General features: G+C 39.7%; 1 protein-coding gene across 9 annotated transcripts in view; it reads right to left on the bottom strand.

Annotated features, from left to right (window-relative positions):
• Positions 1-17,547, bottom strand: part of CHD6 (chromodomain helicase DNA binding protein 6) — a 211,092-nt gene that overhangs the window by 43,237 nt on the left and 150,308 nt on the right. For all 9 annotated transcript variants that reach the window (XM_081289966.1, XM_081289958.1, XM_081289959.1 and 6 more), the window contains 6 exons: positions 7,882-8,046; positions 6,403-6,582; positions 5,321-5,431; positions 3,425-3,627; positions 2,250-2,449; positions 1,414-1,573 (listed from right to left, as the gene is read on the bottom strand). In XM_081289966.1, coding sequence (XP_081146092.1) covers positions 1,414-1,573; positions 2,250-2,449; positions 3,425-3,627; positions 5,321-5,431; positions 6,403-6,582; positions 7,882-8,046 — 1,019 coding nt within the window. The remainder of the gene's footprint in view (positions 1-1,413; positions 1,574-2,249; positions 2,450-3,424; positions 3,628-5,320; positions 5,432-6,402; positions 6,583-7,881; positions 8,047-17,547) is intronic.

Below are 17,547 nucleotides of genomic sequence, written 5' to 3'. Positions count from 1 at the left end.
GCTTGCCTAGCATGTGTGAGGCACTGGGTTTGATTCTCAGCACCGCATAAAAATAAATGAATAAAATAAAGGTCCAATTAACAACTAAAAATACATATATATAAATAATTTTTTAAAAAAAGGAGTGAAGATTGGCTGCTGGAAATAAAAGCTCGAGTATATCTGTAGTACTTATACAGGAACTGACCGCCAGATAAAGGTGTTTAAAAAAAGGGATCACAAGCAGTTATGTACAATACATATCATTTTAAGAAAGACAAAACAAGGCTGCACATCTGTATACAACTGGTATGTGCACAAAGTGTCTGTGGAAGAGCCAGGTTAACAAGGGTTGCCTCTGGAGAGGGCAACAGGGAAACTGGAGGTGAGAAGAAAACTTATTTTTGACAGAATTTTTAAAAAATCTATTAAAAAAAAGTTAATAATGAGGGGTTGAGTCCTCTAAAAAAGGCATAATTTCTATTAGTTCTTGGAGGAAAGTACCACTGTGAACTTGAGTTGTGGGTGGAGACACACATACTTAGAACCTTTAAAAGGAAAAAAAATTCTTACATCTCTGTTATATTATTCTTTTTTTAATATTTATTTTTTTTAGTTTTCAGCGGACACAACATCTTTGTTTGTATGTGGTGCTGAGGATCGAACCAGGGCCGCACGCATGCCAGGCGAGTGCGCTACCGCTTGAGCCACATCCCCAGCCCCTCTGTTATATTATTCTTAACTCAGCTGCCAGTCAACTAAATAATTTTGAGACTTTTCCCCCTCCTAAAGCCCAGAGAATAAGAACTCTCTAAGAATTTAGAACCACAACTGATTTTTAGACTTCACCAGTGGGAGCTAGTTCTTAGTAGGACCTGGAGCAGAATGTCAGTTTTGTGGTTTAGTGCCCTAATAACCCAAGACTAAATTACACAAGAACAGAATTTCATTTTGTATCACTGTTTGTTGCTGTCTGCACCCCAGCCCAGCTGTAAGCCTAAGGATACAAAGAATACTATCTCAAATACATGCCTATTAAGGAACTGGAGACCATGACAGCAACACCAAATTAGAAGAGGAAGCAATGCAGCATAGGGTGCTGAGAGTATTGACCAGTGAGGCCAGTGTTCTGTCCTTGCTAATCTGATCTCAGAGACAAGAGTATGTCTTCATTGGTTTTGAGTCAGATTAGAAAAATCCTCCAGGATTCATAGTGCCTTGTTTGAGAGAAGAGATTTGGTTAAAGAAGTTAGGGAGCTGAAACATGAAATGAATTCTAACTCAGCTTAGACCACAGATCCCCTATTATGTCTTTCCAGACCTTGCATAAATAAAGTAGATAGTACAGGAATATGAAGTGGTATTCCCATGGAAGTCCCAGGAGCCTGGACCTCTGGGTGAGGCTTCCTTAAGGGATGAGAAGGGCACACTCACTTATTGCAGTGCTGTTTGAGGTGTTTCTTATAGCCATCATCATGCAAGACCACCTCAGGGTTGCAGGTAGCCAACCAGTCTGCATTCTTTAGTTCTGGGAGCAATAACTGGTTCTTTGTCTTCTTCCCTTTCCTCCCTCTGGGGACTGGGGCAGACAACCCTGAAACAGATAGACAGTGTAGAGCATGTGGATGAGCCAAGGGGGCTTCAACATTGGTATTGAGTCAGAGATGGGCAGGGGCTGCAAAGAGACAGCCAGGTCAGGCATGGTGGGCCCTGGATGACAGGCCCCACTTCTTAGTCCACAGTGTGAGGTGATGCACCTGGTTAGTAGGTCAGTAAGATTTACTGAGTACCCTGTGAGAACCAAGAAAGTAGACGTAGCCTGTACCCTGTGGGCCCTTACAATTTAGCAGGGGAAAGGAATATCTGACTTGAAACCTCAAGGAGAACTTTGGTTAAGCACAAGAAAGGAGTACAGCATAGGAAAGGCAAGACGAGATAGAACAGAGACAGAAGGGCAAAATTCAAAAGAGTGAGCCACAGAATACAATATGTGAGTCCCCAGCTCAGGGGAGGAACCCTAGGAGTCTCAGGTTAGTGGGCAGGACTGCATGTGGGAAACTGTGAGAGGTCCCAGTTGTCCTTTATTAAACAGAATAACAGGCTACATTAGATGATCCCAAGGGAGAACTGAGAGCATCACCATCCTTTCCCACAGGTAACATTCCAAAATGTATCCAAGAAGTCCCCCAAAACACAGCAACAGGGAACACACAGGTGACTAAAGTGCATAGGAGCTTGTGCTTCTCAGGCACAGCCCTTCCACCTCTCACCTGAATGGTTCTGGAGGGTCTGGGCCTGTCCATCTTTGGTAGGTGTGATCAGTTCCCAAATGAAACTTTTGATCTTCTCATCCCCCTTATAATGTTTGACACAGTACACCAGCAGGGCCCGGCAAATCATCTCCATATCCTTCTCGTTCAGGTGCCACTTGAATCGCCCGTGAGTCAGAATGTCTTTCCACCGGCCCCAGCTGATGGTGAAAATATAGAAGGGTGTTGGAGGGGGAAGGGCCACACATGCATCTTCATGCAGCAGAACAAACAAGAGCCATGAGTGGTTCTTCTCTTCTTTCGGGTCTATTAATCACCTGGAGGGCTTTGTCCTGCAAGGCCTTTGAGGACTGCATGACCGCAGCACACTAAATGTCACTAAGTGACATGGGCATCGAACAAGGAGAGCTTCGTATGTCCACTAGATCACAATATCAGGAGCAGAGAATAAGTTTGAAATTGAAACTGAGTCCAGCTGCAGTATTCAAAAGCAATAGTGAGCTGTCTGCAGCGCACACCTGTAATCCCAATGGCTTGGGAGGGTGAGGTAGGAGAACTGAGAGTTCAAAGCCAGCCTCTCTAAAAGTGAGGAGCTAAATAACTCAGTGAGACCCTGTCTCTAAATAAAATACAAAATAGGGCTGGGGATATGGCTCAGTAGTCCGTGCCCCTGGTACTTTCCACAAAAACAGCAATGGTGAGGTCACAGAAACTGAACCTTCTACTTCTACCAAAATCAGAGCCCTAAATCAATCATGTCTTGAATGTAATATCTGCTATATGGACTTGTTATACATCCTTGGGGGAAAAAAAGCAGGAAATCAGAAGATACAAAATTAGTAGATTTGTTGTGACAAGCTGGAGAAAACCATGGCACTTCTACATTGTGGCTGCAGAGCACACAGTGACTCCCTGTGCTTTCTGCTACCCACAGGACAGGAACTCTTCCTTTCCCTCTCTTCCCCACCACCGCAGAGTGGCTTCTTGACTGTGACACTGGAAAACACTTGAGGGGGATTCTGAGCAGAAAGCTCAACTCTTCTTGCTCCAGTAGACCCCAATCAGCCCCGCAACAAGAGGGGACTGGAGAGAAATGCTGGACAAATCCCAGGGACTGAAACACAGAAGGGAAAAAAGCATCAGCAGTACCACCAGCAAGCAGAGCCAATACCCACCCGAAGATAAGCAGGTTCTTCTCTACTCGGAAGCATTCAGCTCGGAGGTAGCGCCTGGCTTTGTCATTGAGGCGCCTGGATCGAGTGGGCCTTTCATCTGAGTCGCTGTCTAACTCTGAAAACTCCATGAGCTCATCTTCTTCAAATGAGTTGTAGTGTTTTGTCTGCTTTCTCACACGAGGTCGGTCAATCACTAAGCTTTCCTGAAAATGGAGAGGACTGTTGGGGAGATGGGCTCTCTTCTCTGCTCCCACCACAATGCTCAAACATACCCTGCTATCCTGCTGCCTCAGGGCACACGTGAGAACGATCCCCCCATCCTGACTCATCTTCTAGCAAGAAAGGCTCTTCACAGTACACCTGCCATTCCTGTGACCACAGGCCAAGCAGAGGCGATTCTCTGGGACTTCCTCAAGTTGGCCTGTTCCCTGGAGCCCCCAGTGCTGTCAGCTACCATCTGCTGTTTCTGCCATCATTTTAACAGGGGTATGGGCAAGTGTGGCCTCCCAGTGCCACAGTGGCAGTCTGCTCTTGCCAACGAAGACTGGAGTGGTGAGGCCCAGCTGTTCTGCCCAGCATGCAAAGTGCAGCCTGTGCTCTAGAGACTGTAGGACAGTTCAGAGAATTCCATCTGCTCAGCAACTTTCTGAAGACAAACACATCCTGTTGCTTCATTATCTGCCTCCTCTCATACTTCTATTGACCTTTGTCCTTTGCCAAAAGACAAAATCCTTAGTTCAGGAATCTCCTTCATTCTGGTGGCTCCCTTGGCCATTTAATTTCATCTTTTTTCCCCTGGACCTCTTTCCAAGGCTGTAGCCCAGAGGACCAGTTTCCAAGCCCTGCTCCAGCACCTTTGCATCCCACCTTGAAAGACTCTCTGTGCTTTCTGCTGCCCACAGGGCAGGAGCTCTGCCTTTCCCTCTCTTCCCCTCTGCCTGCAGAGTGGCTTCTGGATTGTGACACTGGAAAACACTTGATCAGGTTATTAAAGAGGAATAAAATTTTTCTTCTTAAAAGAAGAAAAACATTTCTATTTGGAGAAAACATGTTGGATTATGTAATTTTTGGTGGTCCTACAGAAAAACAGTTATTGTTGGGTATCAGTCATTGGTTTAGTGAGATATGAATAGGGATTGTTCCCTGGGTTTGTGAGTCCATGGGAGTTCAACAGTCATCTGAGAAAAGACAGGTGGAAATAATGCATAGTCATCCTGAAGTAAGGTGACAGGGTCAGAGATGGAGGAAGGGAAACTAATATTTTATGGGGACCTCACAGTTGGCCAGGCACTGTACCAGTTATGTTCACAAATGTGACCTTGCATCCCACAGTGTGGGCTTTACCACCTCCTTTTTTCACTTGTTGTGGTGAGGGCAAGTTCCTTACCCAAAGGCACATACTGGTTCCGTTCCCGTTCCAAAGCCCATTCTCTTTTCTATGCTTAGATACAGAAAAATTCAAGACACTGAAAAAAAATGGAGATAAAGCCCAAAAACTTTTCTTTGTCATGCTGTTTTTCCTCTTCTTTTTATTTGTCAGAGGTGAGCTGCCTTCATAGGAAGTATTAAAATAGAGGTAAAACAGTCATGTGCCAAGGATGGGATGCTGGCATGAGAACAAGGCTGAATTTGACCTGTTTGGCCAGTTCCTGTTCTGTGTGTCTTTGTCTAACTTCCCAGACGCTCAGCAGATTGTACGTACCATTAGGTCATTGTAAAGTTATGTAACAGTTAATATTTACCAAGTGCTGTCTGTGCCAGGCATGTTTCAAGTGTGTGACAAATAGCATCTCATTTAAGAATCAAGACTCAAGAGTAAATAATGATTTGGGCTGTGTAGGAATTTATTGTCATAAGATAGTAGTGAAATATTCAGTGGAATAAAAAAAAATGTACCTTTTCATTCTTTGCTTCAGTGTCTAGTTCAGCTATTTTAGCCCATTTCTGCCAAAAGTTAGGATCATCTAAGGAAATATCTGTTCTGTTTCCTGAAGCCACAAAGCTAGCCTGTGAAGGAGACAAGAGTCAGTAAACTGTGCTTGAACACACTACGAACTAATAAAAGTTATTATTAAATGTATTACTTATCTACATCAAACCCAACTCCTAATATTGCTTCTAAAGTGAATGTGAAAATATCAAGGATGTTCTTTCTTTTTCTTTTATTTCAAAGACTGTATGAGGAAACTACAATTTTAAACTGGAAGGTCATTTTTTTGAAGCTTAGACTTGGAAGCAGGAGGACAAATCCTGGAAGACAGTAGCAATGTGCTCCTTGGTGTCTAGTTCCCTATACACAGGTTAATTCTTTAAGCGTTTTCTAGCTTTAACTCTTCTTTCAGTTCAACAGTTACCATGTATCTGCTTTAGAAGAGGCACTGGGCTAAAGTATGAGGTATAGAGATGAGCAATAGATTACCCACATTCCCTACTGAACACAAAACTTTCTACAGAAAAAGTCCTACATGAGTCATCAAACAGGAGACCAAACCAAACTGAGAGTGATCTGCAAAGTTTTAAACCTAGTGACCTGAATTACACAGGAAGGTGGTCTGAGACTAGAAGCTGGGAAACTGAAGTAAAATCACTTTCCCATGAAATGAACAAAACATTTGCAGAATGGATTGTTCATTGGTGGTCCACTCTTTGACAATGACTGAGTGATCTACAAGGAAATAAAGATGACCAATGGTCTCTGAGCAATCCTTGTAAAGAGAGAATAAAGTGCAGACTAGTGTATACCTGTCTATTATTGGCTCTCAAAGGCTCAGAGTGTCTTCCTTCTGTGCACAGTCCCTGCCTCAATATTTAGATTTCCTGTATACATTTTTAGAAAGTAACACAAACTAGATGTGTAGTCAAGAAAATTCAAGGGTTTATATATGGAGAAAGAGAAGACTTGCTAATGAGGGGTGAAGAATAAATAATTTTCTTTCTCCCCCACCCCCAATGACGACTGTGGTGAGAAGGTCCTATACCTTGGCAAAAGTAGACCCTTTCCCCTCAGACTGGATGGTGATGGTGTGGGTTCTCCTCTGAAGAATCTGGTCTATATCTTCTTCACAAAATTTGGAGCCTTCATCCTCCTCGTCCATTAAAGCTCCATAAGCACCTTTCCGGAGCAAGTCCTCCACCTCCATTTTTGAGAGTTGCTGTACCTGAACAGGGCACCAAAGGCTACTCACAAAGTGGCAAATGCACAGGAGAAATAGCCTCACACCTGGCCTTTGTGATTCAGAGTATGGTTCCTCCACTAATTGCATAGTCAGAAGAACAAAGAACAGGGGCAGCAAACTTCAGAAAATGAAAACCCAGATAAAGGTACTCTGGATTTTCGCTGGGGACAGCAGGCAGACCTCTGGAATAAAATTCAGTGGATGATCCAAGGGCCCTAACATTCTTCAGGACGTTGGTTATTATCAAATGTCACAAGCCATTAAAACTATGCACCACTGAAGAGGATATACTTGACATATTTTTAAAATATTTTAGTTTGAGCCTGTATCTTTAAAAACCTCCAGATGTACCAAACAAGCTGGAGAATAATGATTTATTCATTATTAAATAAATACATCAGTATTTAAAATGATGTCATTTCTTAAAAAAAAAAAAAGGATCCCACGCCAAGTGTGATCTTCTTAACTCTTGTTGAAAACAGGAAATGGGGTTCAAAACACCCTTTCCTGGTTCTAATTAAGAATCTGGTTCTCTTTATATTAATCACAAGAGGGAATTCTGTGACTCCCAAGATGGGTAACTTGAAGTATTACACTTAGCAACATATGTATAGCTAAGAGGATATAGAACATCTGGAGTATAAACAACTCATTTAGAAGGCTTTAATTCCTAATCTTTGATGCCCTAAGCCTAGTGATTAAGGAGATATTCTGTTTTGTTTGCCTGCATTTGAAAACAATTTAAAAATTGTAGCTGCAATCTTTATCCCCTCCATCAAGGGAGAAAAAAAAAGATTTTAACTGCCATATTTCAAGCTGTTAATTTATTTAGTCATTATTCACTGATTATCATGTATTGAACATCTTTAATATGCCACTCATGCACTGTTAGGGGCCACAGATAACACTCTTCCCATTATATCATCAAGAAGTTCAAAGTCTGGGGTATGAGATAAAACATGGTAATGAATACATATTTACACAGTAAAGAACATTAAGCTCCACTAGCTTCTAATGGGCATGACTAAAAAACTCTTTACTGAAACATTATTGTATGCTGGGCAACTCTACCACATAATTGTTCCTATAGATTTACCTTAAACATTCAGAAAATGCAGAGACCTGACTCTAAATTATCCTCTATTTCCTAACAGTGATATGTGGGCTGGCTCGGTATAATAAAATGAACCTGGAAACAGCTGTCAGGAGGAAAAACCCAGAGAGGCTAGGGCTGCATGACCAGTGCTCCTTAACATTCCAGAGTAGGTCCATCATACTCACTCCATTGGTGCTGCCCTTTCTGTTGATGTCCTGAAGTACAGCCTTGTCCAGGCCCAGCTTTAGGCTGGCCTTATCAAACATTTCCCGTTCATAGGAGTTCCGAGTGATGAGGCGATACACCTTGACAGCTTTGCTCTGGCCTATGCGGTGACATCGGGCCTGAGCCTGGGAAGGAGAAGGGTCATACATATCACATTACCACGTGTGTAAGAACTGCAGCAGCCTAGGAATAGGAAGTACTTATGTCCCATGTGAAAACAATTGAAAACAATTTAAAAATCTTAGCTGCAATCTTTATCTCACAGTTATGTGTCATGGGTTTGGGTTCAGAACTGAATTCACCCAAATGTCAGCTGCCACCTTTGGGGTCACTCATTTCTTCACGTGTTGCTTACTGACTACTAGTACCAGGCATAAAGCAGTGGGGGAGGCCTTGGTGTCCCACCCTTCTCAGCTTGTGGAGATGGCCCTCACTCCAAGGATGCTGTCCTACTCTCTGGGAGATGCCTCAGAGCTGGTAGCACCAATTCTCTATTTTAAAATTTAATAAAAAACTTCAAATATAAACGAAAATAGAAGAAAGTTTAATAACTTCTTATGGTTATTCCTGTTTCATCTACCATATTTCTATCCTCCAAGATTGTTAAGAGGCAAGTCATTGGCATTATTGTGTTTCATTCTTACATATTTCAATAAATATCTCTAAAGACTCTTGTAAAACAGCTTATATTACCATTGCTACACTTAAAAAAAAATTAATATCAACCATCAAGCCAGTGTTTCAACTTCCTGCTTATTTGGATGAGAAACCAAATAAGAAACACACCTTCTAATCAGTTGATATATCTTAGATACACTCAGCCTCCAATCACTCTTTTCAATGTAATTTTCTATTGAACAGAACAGGTATCTGTCCTATGTTTTCCCATGCCTGACATCTTGCCAACTGCATTCCTGCTCTGCCCCCCTCTATGTCCTCTAAACTGGGAAGTATACCTTGAGACATGATCAAGCTAAGATCTGTTTGGCAAGATATTTCAGATGGGATTTCGATTTCCATCAAGAGGTCCTTGTTATCTGCTAGTCTGTTTTTGAATTGAAGATCACTGCCTACATCCATTACTTTTTAGGAGTTATAATTCCTCTTATCAATTTTGTATGAATAGCAGGACCAGACCAGATGTCTTGGAACAGCTTATTCTTCCTCTCTCTGGCAGTCTTCAGGCAAAGTGGCTAAGAAACAGCCAAGCCATAGGCCAGAAGACAAAAATGGTACTTAGAAACAACAATCTGAATATACACTGCTACAGGTTTGGTGACTGTTTTGAGGCCTATTCAGTAGGCAAATAAAGGAAGTGCTTGTGTGTGTGTGCAGTGAATATAGCCTTGTGCATATGTAAGAAATGTGTGAGGCCCTGGGTATGATCTCTAGTACTGCAAAGACAACAATATGAAAAAAAAATTAATCGCCCTTATACTGGTATTTCTTTTCCATCATAATGAAAAGCTCAACCACACCAGTGTCATTACTCATTTCATTTCTCCCTTTCTACTTACCTATCTATTACAGTATCAGGAAAACAATACCATCACAACCCACCAAAAACATAATTTCTGAAAATACTGTAAGGTTTTTGTCTCCTCAGCCACTTAGGGCTATGTACTCTACTGAGTCTGTAAAAGTCAAATCAAAATGTTTTCAACACACACTTGGGGAGAAAAAAAATACACACATACACACACACACATATTAATGGTAGGGTTAGTTAGTGGTCCTGAGACTACTCTCTGGGTAATCTAGGATTCAGCAAATAAGTAAAAAATCTGGGGTAACAGTAATAAAGGTTTTCACTGCTGAAGAAAGAAGTTGCAATTATGGAAAGAGAGAAAACTAGAATAAGGGATGGGGTGTAGAATAAGGTAGAACACTAGCCTAGCAAATGTGAGATACTGGGTTTGATCCTTAGCACCACAAAAAAAGTAAACAACAACAACAACAAAAACTACAACAAACTATGGCATTAGAATGAATGGGAGGAATCAAGTATTAACTCACAGTAAGGGGTGTGTGTGTGTGTGTGTGTGCGTGCATACATACACACACGTACATATGTGCACACAGATACAGAAATAGATATGAATACAGACATACGTTTATGTAAAACATACATTTACATAATATACAGATGAATGCATGTTGCATATATGCATTTATATTGTTTATGTATATGCGTGTGTGTGTGTGTGTGTGTATCCTAGCAATATTTAATGACTGAGAATGTTTAGAAGCAATGTCATCCCAATAGCAATGAACATATTTAACTTCCAGATCTTATTTTTTTAAATATCTTTATTTTATTCATTCATTTTTTTATGTGGTGCTGAGGATTGAACCCAGGGTCTCACACGTGCTAGGTGAGCACTCTACTGCTGAGCCACAACCCCAGCCCGCAGATCTTTTTTTTTTTTTTTTTTTTTTTTAAAGAGAGGGAGAGAGAGAGAGAATTTTAATATTTTTATTTTTTAGTATTTGGTGGACACAACATCTTTGTTTGTATGTGGTGCTGAGGATCGAACCTGGGCCGCACGCATGCCAGGCGAGCGTGCTACCGCTTGAGCCACATCCCCAGCCCCCAGCCCGCAGATCTTATTTTTAAAATATCATTCTTAAAGATAGAACAACTCTATAACATAACTCTAGTACAAAGCCAAGGTACACTGGAGAAAATCTACAGGTAAGAGTAGGGTAGAAAAACTTTAAGATAAGCCTCAAACACATCACTGTGCCTGAATGTAAGGAAGTACTCAGTATGATAAACGTCTATCAAAATAACACCTGAAAATTCTCACTGGCTGAGTCTTGGACTATATGAACATCAAAATAAAGACAGTAATGGATTGTAACCCACTGAATAAAGAAAAACCCTTGGGTTCACACTGACATAAATAAATGGGAGAAAAAGGAAAAGAATACTTCCTTATATGTCAAATAATGAATGCATTAACAAATGACGGAAAACTGTGACTTTGTAACTATCATAGTGATAATTGATTCAGGCAGAGATAATCAATGGAAGATAAAGCCAGTAGGTGAAACTTTAATGAGAAGCAGGTATAGTCTTAATGTACATCCCTAAAATTACTTCTAAATTTCAAAGAGAAAAATAGCAACTTTGTAGTGGAGAAATCTAAGGAAACAATGTCAATATCATAAGACAAATGAACCCTATGTTCTTCCTGATATGATATATTGAGAAGAATGTATCAATTTGGTGGTGGTACCAAACTTGAATTCAATCTTGAGGAAATAGAGACAACCCAAATTAGGGACAAAATAACCCACTATCACTCTATAAAAACTTAAAGGTCACGAAAGCAAAAAGAAAGATCAAGGGATTGATCCAGCTTAAAAGACACTGAAGGGTACAACCAGAGAAATGAAAAGTTGTACTGCAACTGTGTACAGCAAATCAAAAAGCATTCTGCTGTCACATATATCTAGTTAGAATAAATAAATTAATTAAAATTTAAAAAAGACTAAAGGGATGACAAATAAAGGTAATAATGGGTGATCCTGGCTGGATCCTGGTCTGGGAGAATGATAGCTATAAAAGAAATAAAATGAAATGATAAATTTGAATATGAACTATGGATTAGAGAATAGTATTCTTATTTCCTGATTCTGAGAACTGAACTGTGAGAAGAGAAGGGCCCTTGCACCTTGAAAACATGCACTATGTAGCAGACAGAAAGATTCAATGTCTCTTACTCTCAAACAGTTTAGGGAGAGAATATGGTGTGTGTCTACATAAATGCTCAGAGACAGAGGGAGAAAGGGCAATGAAGACACACTCAACCAGAGGAGTGAAAGAGTGTGTTCTGGTTTGAATATGAGTATCCCCAAAAGCTCCTGTAACAATGCAGCAATGTTCAGAGGTAAAACAATCATGAGCTGTAATCTAATCAGTAGATTCATCCATTTGATAAAATAATAATTTGGAAGAACTGGGTAGTAGCTGTAGGTAGGTGGGGTGTAACTGGAGGAAATGGGTCACTGGGGGCTTGCCTTTGGGGATTCTCATTCCCCTGATTCCTCCTTCTCTCTTAGATTTCTGCTTCCTGGTTGCCATGGACTGAGCAGCTTTCCATCAGCACTCCATTCTGCCATGATGTTCCGCCTCACCTCCAGCCCAGAACAATGGGAGTCCATTGTCAATGGATGGAACCTCTGAAACTGTGAGCCAAGATAAACTTTCCTCCTCCCCAAGCTGTTCTTGGTTCTTGTCAAGTATTTTGGTCATGGCAATAAAAAGCTAACACAGAGGGTTAAAATACTACTGTAATTTGGGACAAAAAGCAAACCCAGCTGATTAATCTGGATAAAAGTATATCAGAGTTACAATGGGCATGGTGGTGCATGCCTAAAATCCCAGCAACTTATAAGGGTAAAGCAGGAGTGCTGCAAGTTTGAGGCCAGCTTGAGCAGCTGAATAAACTGTCTCTATATAAAAAATAAAAAAGCTGGGAAAGTAGCTCAGTAGAAAAGTGCTCCTGAGTTCAATCACCAGTACTGCCAAAAGAAAAAAAAAAACAGAGCACCAGTGGCAAAACAATTACATAAAACCAAAAATGTACAAAAATATTATATATATGGCATAATTCCAAATACCATGGTGTTTGGCTAATGGTAATTTCTATTTCCATCATTCTTTTTGCATTTATTAATGGGAATTCTACTGAAAAAAACAGTTATCTTTTGTCTCATTTATACACATCAGTATTATTTTATTTGTTATGCTGTGTTACAATTTTGGATCATAGTTTTATATGATGGAGTCTTGCTCCCCAGATGGTGGTGCTTTTAGTAGGTGGGGCCCAGTTGGAGGAGTAGGTTTTTGGGGATGTGCCTGTGTAGGGTACATTGGGACCTTAGCCTCTGCCTTTCCCTTTTTGTTTCCCAGTCTCCATGAGCTGAGCAGGTTTGTTTCACCATATTCTCTGTCATTATGTTTGGCCTCACCACAGGCCCTGAGCAATGGGGTGAAGCAACCATGGACCCAAACCTCTGAAACTATGAGTAAAAATAAGTCTTTAATACTTTTAAATTGTTTACCTCAGGTACCTTATCACAGTGATGGTAAGTTGCCTAAGACATGCTGTCTACTTCGTATACAGACTCAACTGTTCCATTTTGCTGTAAATTTTTTTTTTCCAGTACTGGGGATTGAACCCAGTAGCACTCCACCACTGAGCTATATCGTAGTCCTTTTTATCCTGACACACGGTCTCGCTAAATTGTTCAGGCTGATCTTAAACTAGCAATCCTCCTGCCTTAGCCTCCCAAGTCTCTGGGATTACTGGTGTGTGCTACATTACCTGGCTTGCTTTTGAATTTTAGGAATTCACTTTCCAAGTGAGGCAAGGTGGTGCATGCCTGTAATCCTATTAATTCAGGAGGCTAAAGCAGGAGAACGGCAACTTCAAAGACAGCCTCAGCAACTTAGCAATACCCTGCCTCAAAATAAAAATATAAACAAATGGGCTGGGAACATAGCTCAATGGGAAATGCCCCTGAGTTTAATCCCCAGAATCAAAAAAAAAAAAAAAAAAAAAGACTTTCCTGTCTTAATTACCCATAATGAAGGGGGTAGGGAAGAAATAACTAAGCAACTTAAGAAGATGATGTTTTGATTATTTGTGGTACTAATAACCAAACAACCTACTATTTTTTAAATATTTATATTTTAGTTTTCGATGGACACAACATCTTTTATTTTATTTTTATGTGGTGCTGAGGATCGAACCCAGTGCCCCGCGCATGCCAGGCGAGCGCACTACCGCTTAAGCCACATCCCCAGCCCCCAAACAACCTTCTATTGATTGATATTATACTCTGGTAAATTTATTTTCCAGAAAATATTAACAATTCTGAGACTACTTAATAGTACTCTCTGGATACACTAGGATTAAGAGAATAAATACACTGTGTTAAGATAATGAGATTCAGGCTTCTCTCTGACAGAGAAAAGTTACAAATAATGTACAGGAGAAGACTATAATGAACCCTGATGATGAGAATCAGAAATCTCATTATGGATGGTTAACTTCAGTATGAGTGAGGAGGTTCACTACGTGTGCTTGTGTTGGTACACATACATCTACTTCCTAGCTCCTTTTATGCAAAAGATCCAAAAGGAATAACTCCAGTACAGGTACCTCATAGCCAGATCTTGATTTCTAAATGCCATTCTCAGATAAAAAGAATGATAAATCCTTGAAGAAATGGTCAGTTCCAAAGCTATGTCAGGAAAAATGCAACATGAACCTGAATATCTTATGTGTTGAAAAGAAAGTGCTCAAAAATCGTAGCATGTCCAACAGACAAAGAAGCCCAAATGAAGGGATACCAAAAGCTAAATCTAAACATCTTGAAAACAAAAATCAGTAATCAGAGTAATGGTTTATAAAATAAAATAGCTGGGGGTGGCAGGGTACAGTGGCATCGTTGCTGTACTAGAGACTCAGGAGGCTGAGGCAGGAAGATCCCAAGTTCTAGAGCAGCTCCCTAAGCAACTTGGTAAGGCCTTGTCTCCAAAGAAAAAAAGAAAAAGGGTTGGGAATATAGTTCAATGGTAAAGTGCCCATGGGTTCAATCTCCAGTTCAAAAAAAAAAAAAAAAAGGAAAGAAAGAAAGAAAGCTGGGTGTGGTTCTGTGTGCCTATAGTTCTGATTACTGGGGAGGCGCTGAGGCAGGAGGATCACTTGAGATCAAGTGTTCATGGCCTGTCTGGGCAACATAGTGAGACCCCAGCACAAAACAAAACAGACAATAAAAAAACAAATAATACTGATGTAAATAAATCAGAGACAAAAGAGAACTGTCTTTACAGTAAAATAAATGCAGAAGGGATAATGGAAATAGAAAATGACCATGGGCCAAACACCACTGATGGGCACTAACATTAATGGGGAAAAGTATAACGAGAAACAGGATATTTACAGAATCTCAAATACATATTCATAAATACTTAACTAAAAGTAGTTATACTACAGTAGAGAAACCTGGAAGACACCACCATCACCAAGTGATCAAGTGCTAGGATAATAAGACTGACATCATGTACCCTGATGGAATGTATTGAGAAGGACATACCATCACTTCTATGATATGTTTGCCCCAAATGTATAAGGTCATATCTAATCATGAGAAAACATCAGGAAAATACAAATTAAGGGACTTTGTACAAAACAGCTTGTCAGTACCCTTTCAAAGTGTCAAATGACAAAAGGTAAGGAAAGACTAAGGAACCTTCATAGATTGAAAGAGGCTGATGAGTCATGACTTCTAAAAGGAATGTGAGATCCTGGACTGGATCCCAGGCTAAGAAAAAGATCACTTGTGGGAAACTGAAGGAATACAAATAGGGTCTTAGATTAACATTTTATCAATGTAAATTTCCTGGTTCTACTCATAAACAAATTCAGTAAAGTAGCAGGATATAAAATTAACTAAATCAGTTGTGTTCCTATACAACAATGATGAATCAACTGAAAGAGAAATTAGAAAAACTATCCCATTCATAATAGCCTAAAACCAAAAACAACAAAATGGTCTACAATGAAAACTACAGAACACTAAAGAAAGAAACTGAAGATCTTAGAAGATAGAAAGACCTCCCATGCTCTTGGATAGGCAGAATTAATATTGTCAAAACAGCCATACTACTAAAAGTGCTATACAAATTCAATGCAATTCCTATTCCAATAATGTTTTCATAGAAATAGAAAAAGCAGTCATGAAATTCATTTGGAAAAAACAATAGCCAAAACAGCCAAAGCAATCCTTAGTGAGAAAAGTGAAGCAGGAGGCATCAGAATACCAGACCTCAAATTATACTACACAGCTACAGTAACAAAAACAGCATGGTATTATCACCAAAACAGACATGAAGACCAATGGAACCTAACAGAAGACACAGAGACAAATGCACATAAATTCAGTTATCTCATCCTAGACAAAGGTGCCATAAACATACATTGTTCAACAAATGGTGCTGGGAAAATTGGAAATCCATTTGCAGCAGAATTAAATTAAATTCAAAGTGGATCAAAAACCTAGGCATTAGACCAGAGATCCTGTGCCTACTAGAAGAAAAAGTAGGCCCAAATCTCCAAAATGTTGTCTTAGAAACCAATTCCTCAACAAGACTTCTGAAGCATAAGAAGTAAAATCAAGAATCAATAAATGGGGGCTGGGGTTGTGGCTCAGTGGTAGAGCGCCCATCTAGCACATTTCGATCCTCAGCACCACATAAAAATAAATAAAATAAAGGCATCATGTCCAACTACAACTAAAAAAAAAAAAAAGTCAATAAATGGGATGGCATCAAACTACAAAGCTTCTTCACAGCAAAGGAAACAATCAAGAATATGAACAGAGAGCCTACAGAATGGGAGAAAATCTTTAATATCTGCATCTCAGAGCATTAATCTCCAGGATATACAAATAACTCAAAAAACTTATTAAACTTAAAAAACAAATAACCAAATCAACAAATGAGCAAAGGAACTGAACAGATACTTCACAGAAGAAATACGAATGGTCTACAAAAATATGAAAAAATGTTCAACACCAAATCTCTAGTGATTAGAGAAATGCAAATTAGAACTACACTGAAATTTCATCTCACTCCAGTCACAATGGCAATTATCAAGAATACAAGTAATAAATGCTGACGAGAATACGGGGGAAAAGGTACACTCATACGTTGTTGGTGGGACTGCAAATTGGTGTAACCACTATGGAAAGCAGTATGGAGATTCCTCAGAAAACTTGGAATGCAACCACCATTTGACCCTCCATTCCTTGGTATAATCTCAAAGAACTCTAGTACAGGTGCTTCATGGGAGGTTTTCCCATCTACTAAGATCTTCTTCAGTTTCTTTTTTCAGTGTTCTGTAGTTTTCATTGTAGAGGTCTTTCACCTCTTTTTTTTAGATTGATTCCCAAGCATTTTGTTGTTGTTGTTTTTTTTTAGGCTATTGTGAATGGGATAGTTTTTCTAATTTCTCTTTCAGTTGATTCATCATTGTTGTATAGGACAGCCACATCAATGTATATAGCAGATTAATTCACAATAGCTAAGCTATGAAACCAACCTAGGTGCCCTTAAACAGATGAATGGATAAAGGAAATGTGGTATACATACACAATGGAATATTACTCACCCATAAAGAAGAATGGAATTATGGCATTTGCTTATAAATGGATAGAACTGGAGACTAAGTGAAATAAAGCTCATCCCACAAAACAAAGGTCAAATGTTCTTTCTCATATGCAGATGCTCACAAACAAGAGAGGAGGAGGAGGGAAGAACAGAAGTTCACTGGATTAGACAAAGGGAAATGAAGGGAAGGGACAGGGAATGGGAAAAGGAAAGAGTAGAATGAATTGGATAAAACTTTCCAATGTTCACATATGTATACACAACCACTGAAACTCCATATCATGTATACAACAAGAAGAATGAAATCCTAATTAGAATAAGTTATACTTCATGTATGTATAATATGTCAAAATACACTCTATTGTCACGTGTATCTAAAAAGAACAAATTAACAAAAATTTCCTGGTTCCAATAATTACACTATAGTTGTATAAAATGC

Source organism: Spermophilus citellus (assembly GCF_964194105.1).
Source record: "Spermophilus citellus genome assembly, chromosome: 4".
NCBI classification, from domain to species: domain Eukaryota; kingdom Metazoa; phylum Chordata; class Mammalia; order Rodentia; family Sciuridae; genus Spermophilus; species Spermophilus citellus.
This window is presented reverse-complemented; position numbering and strand designations above follow the sequence as displayed.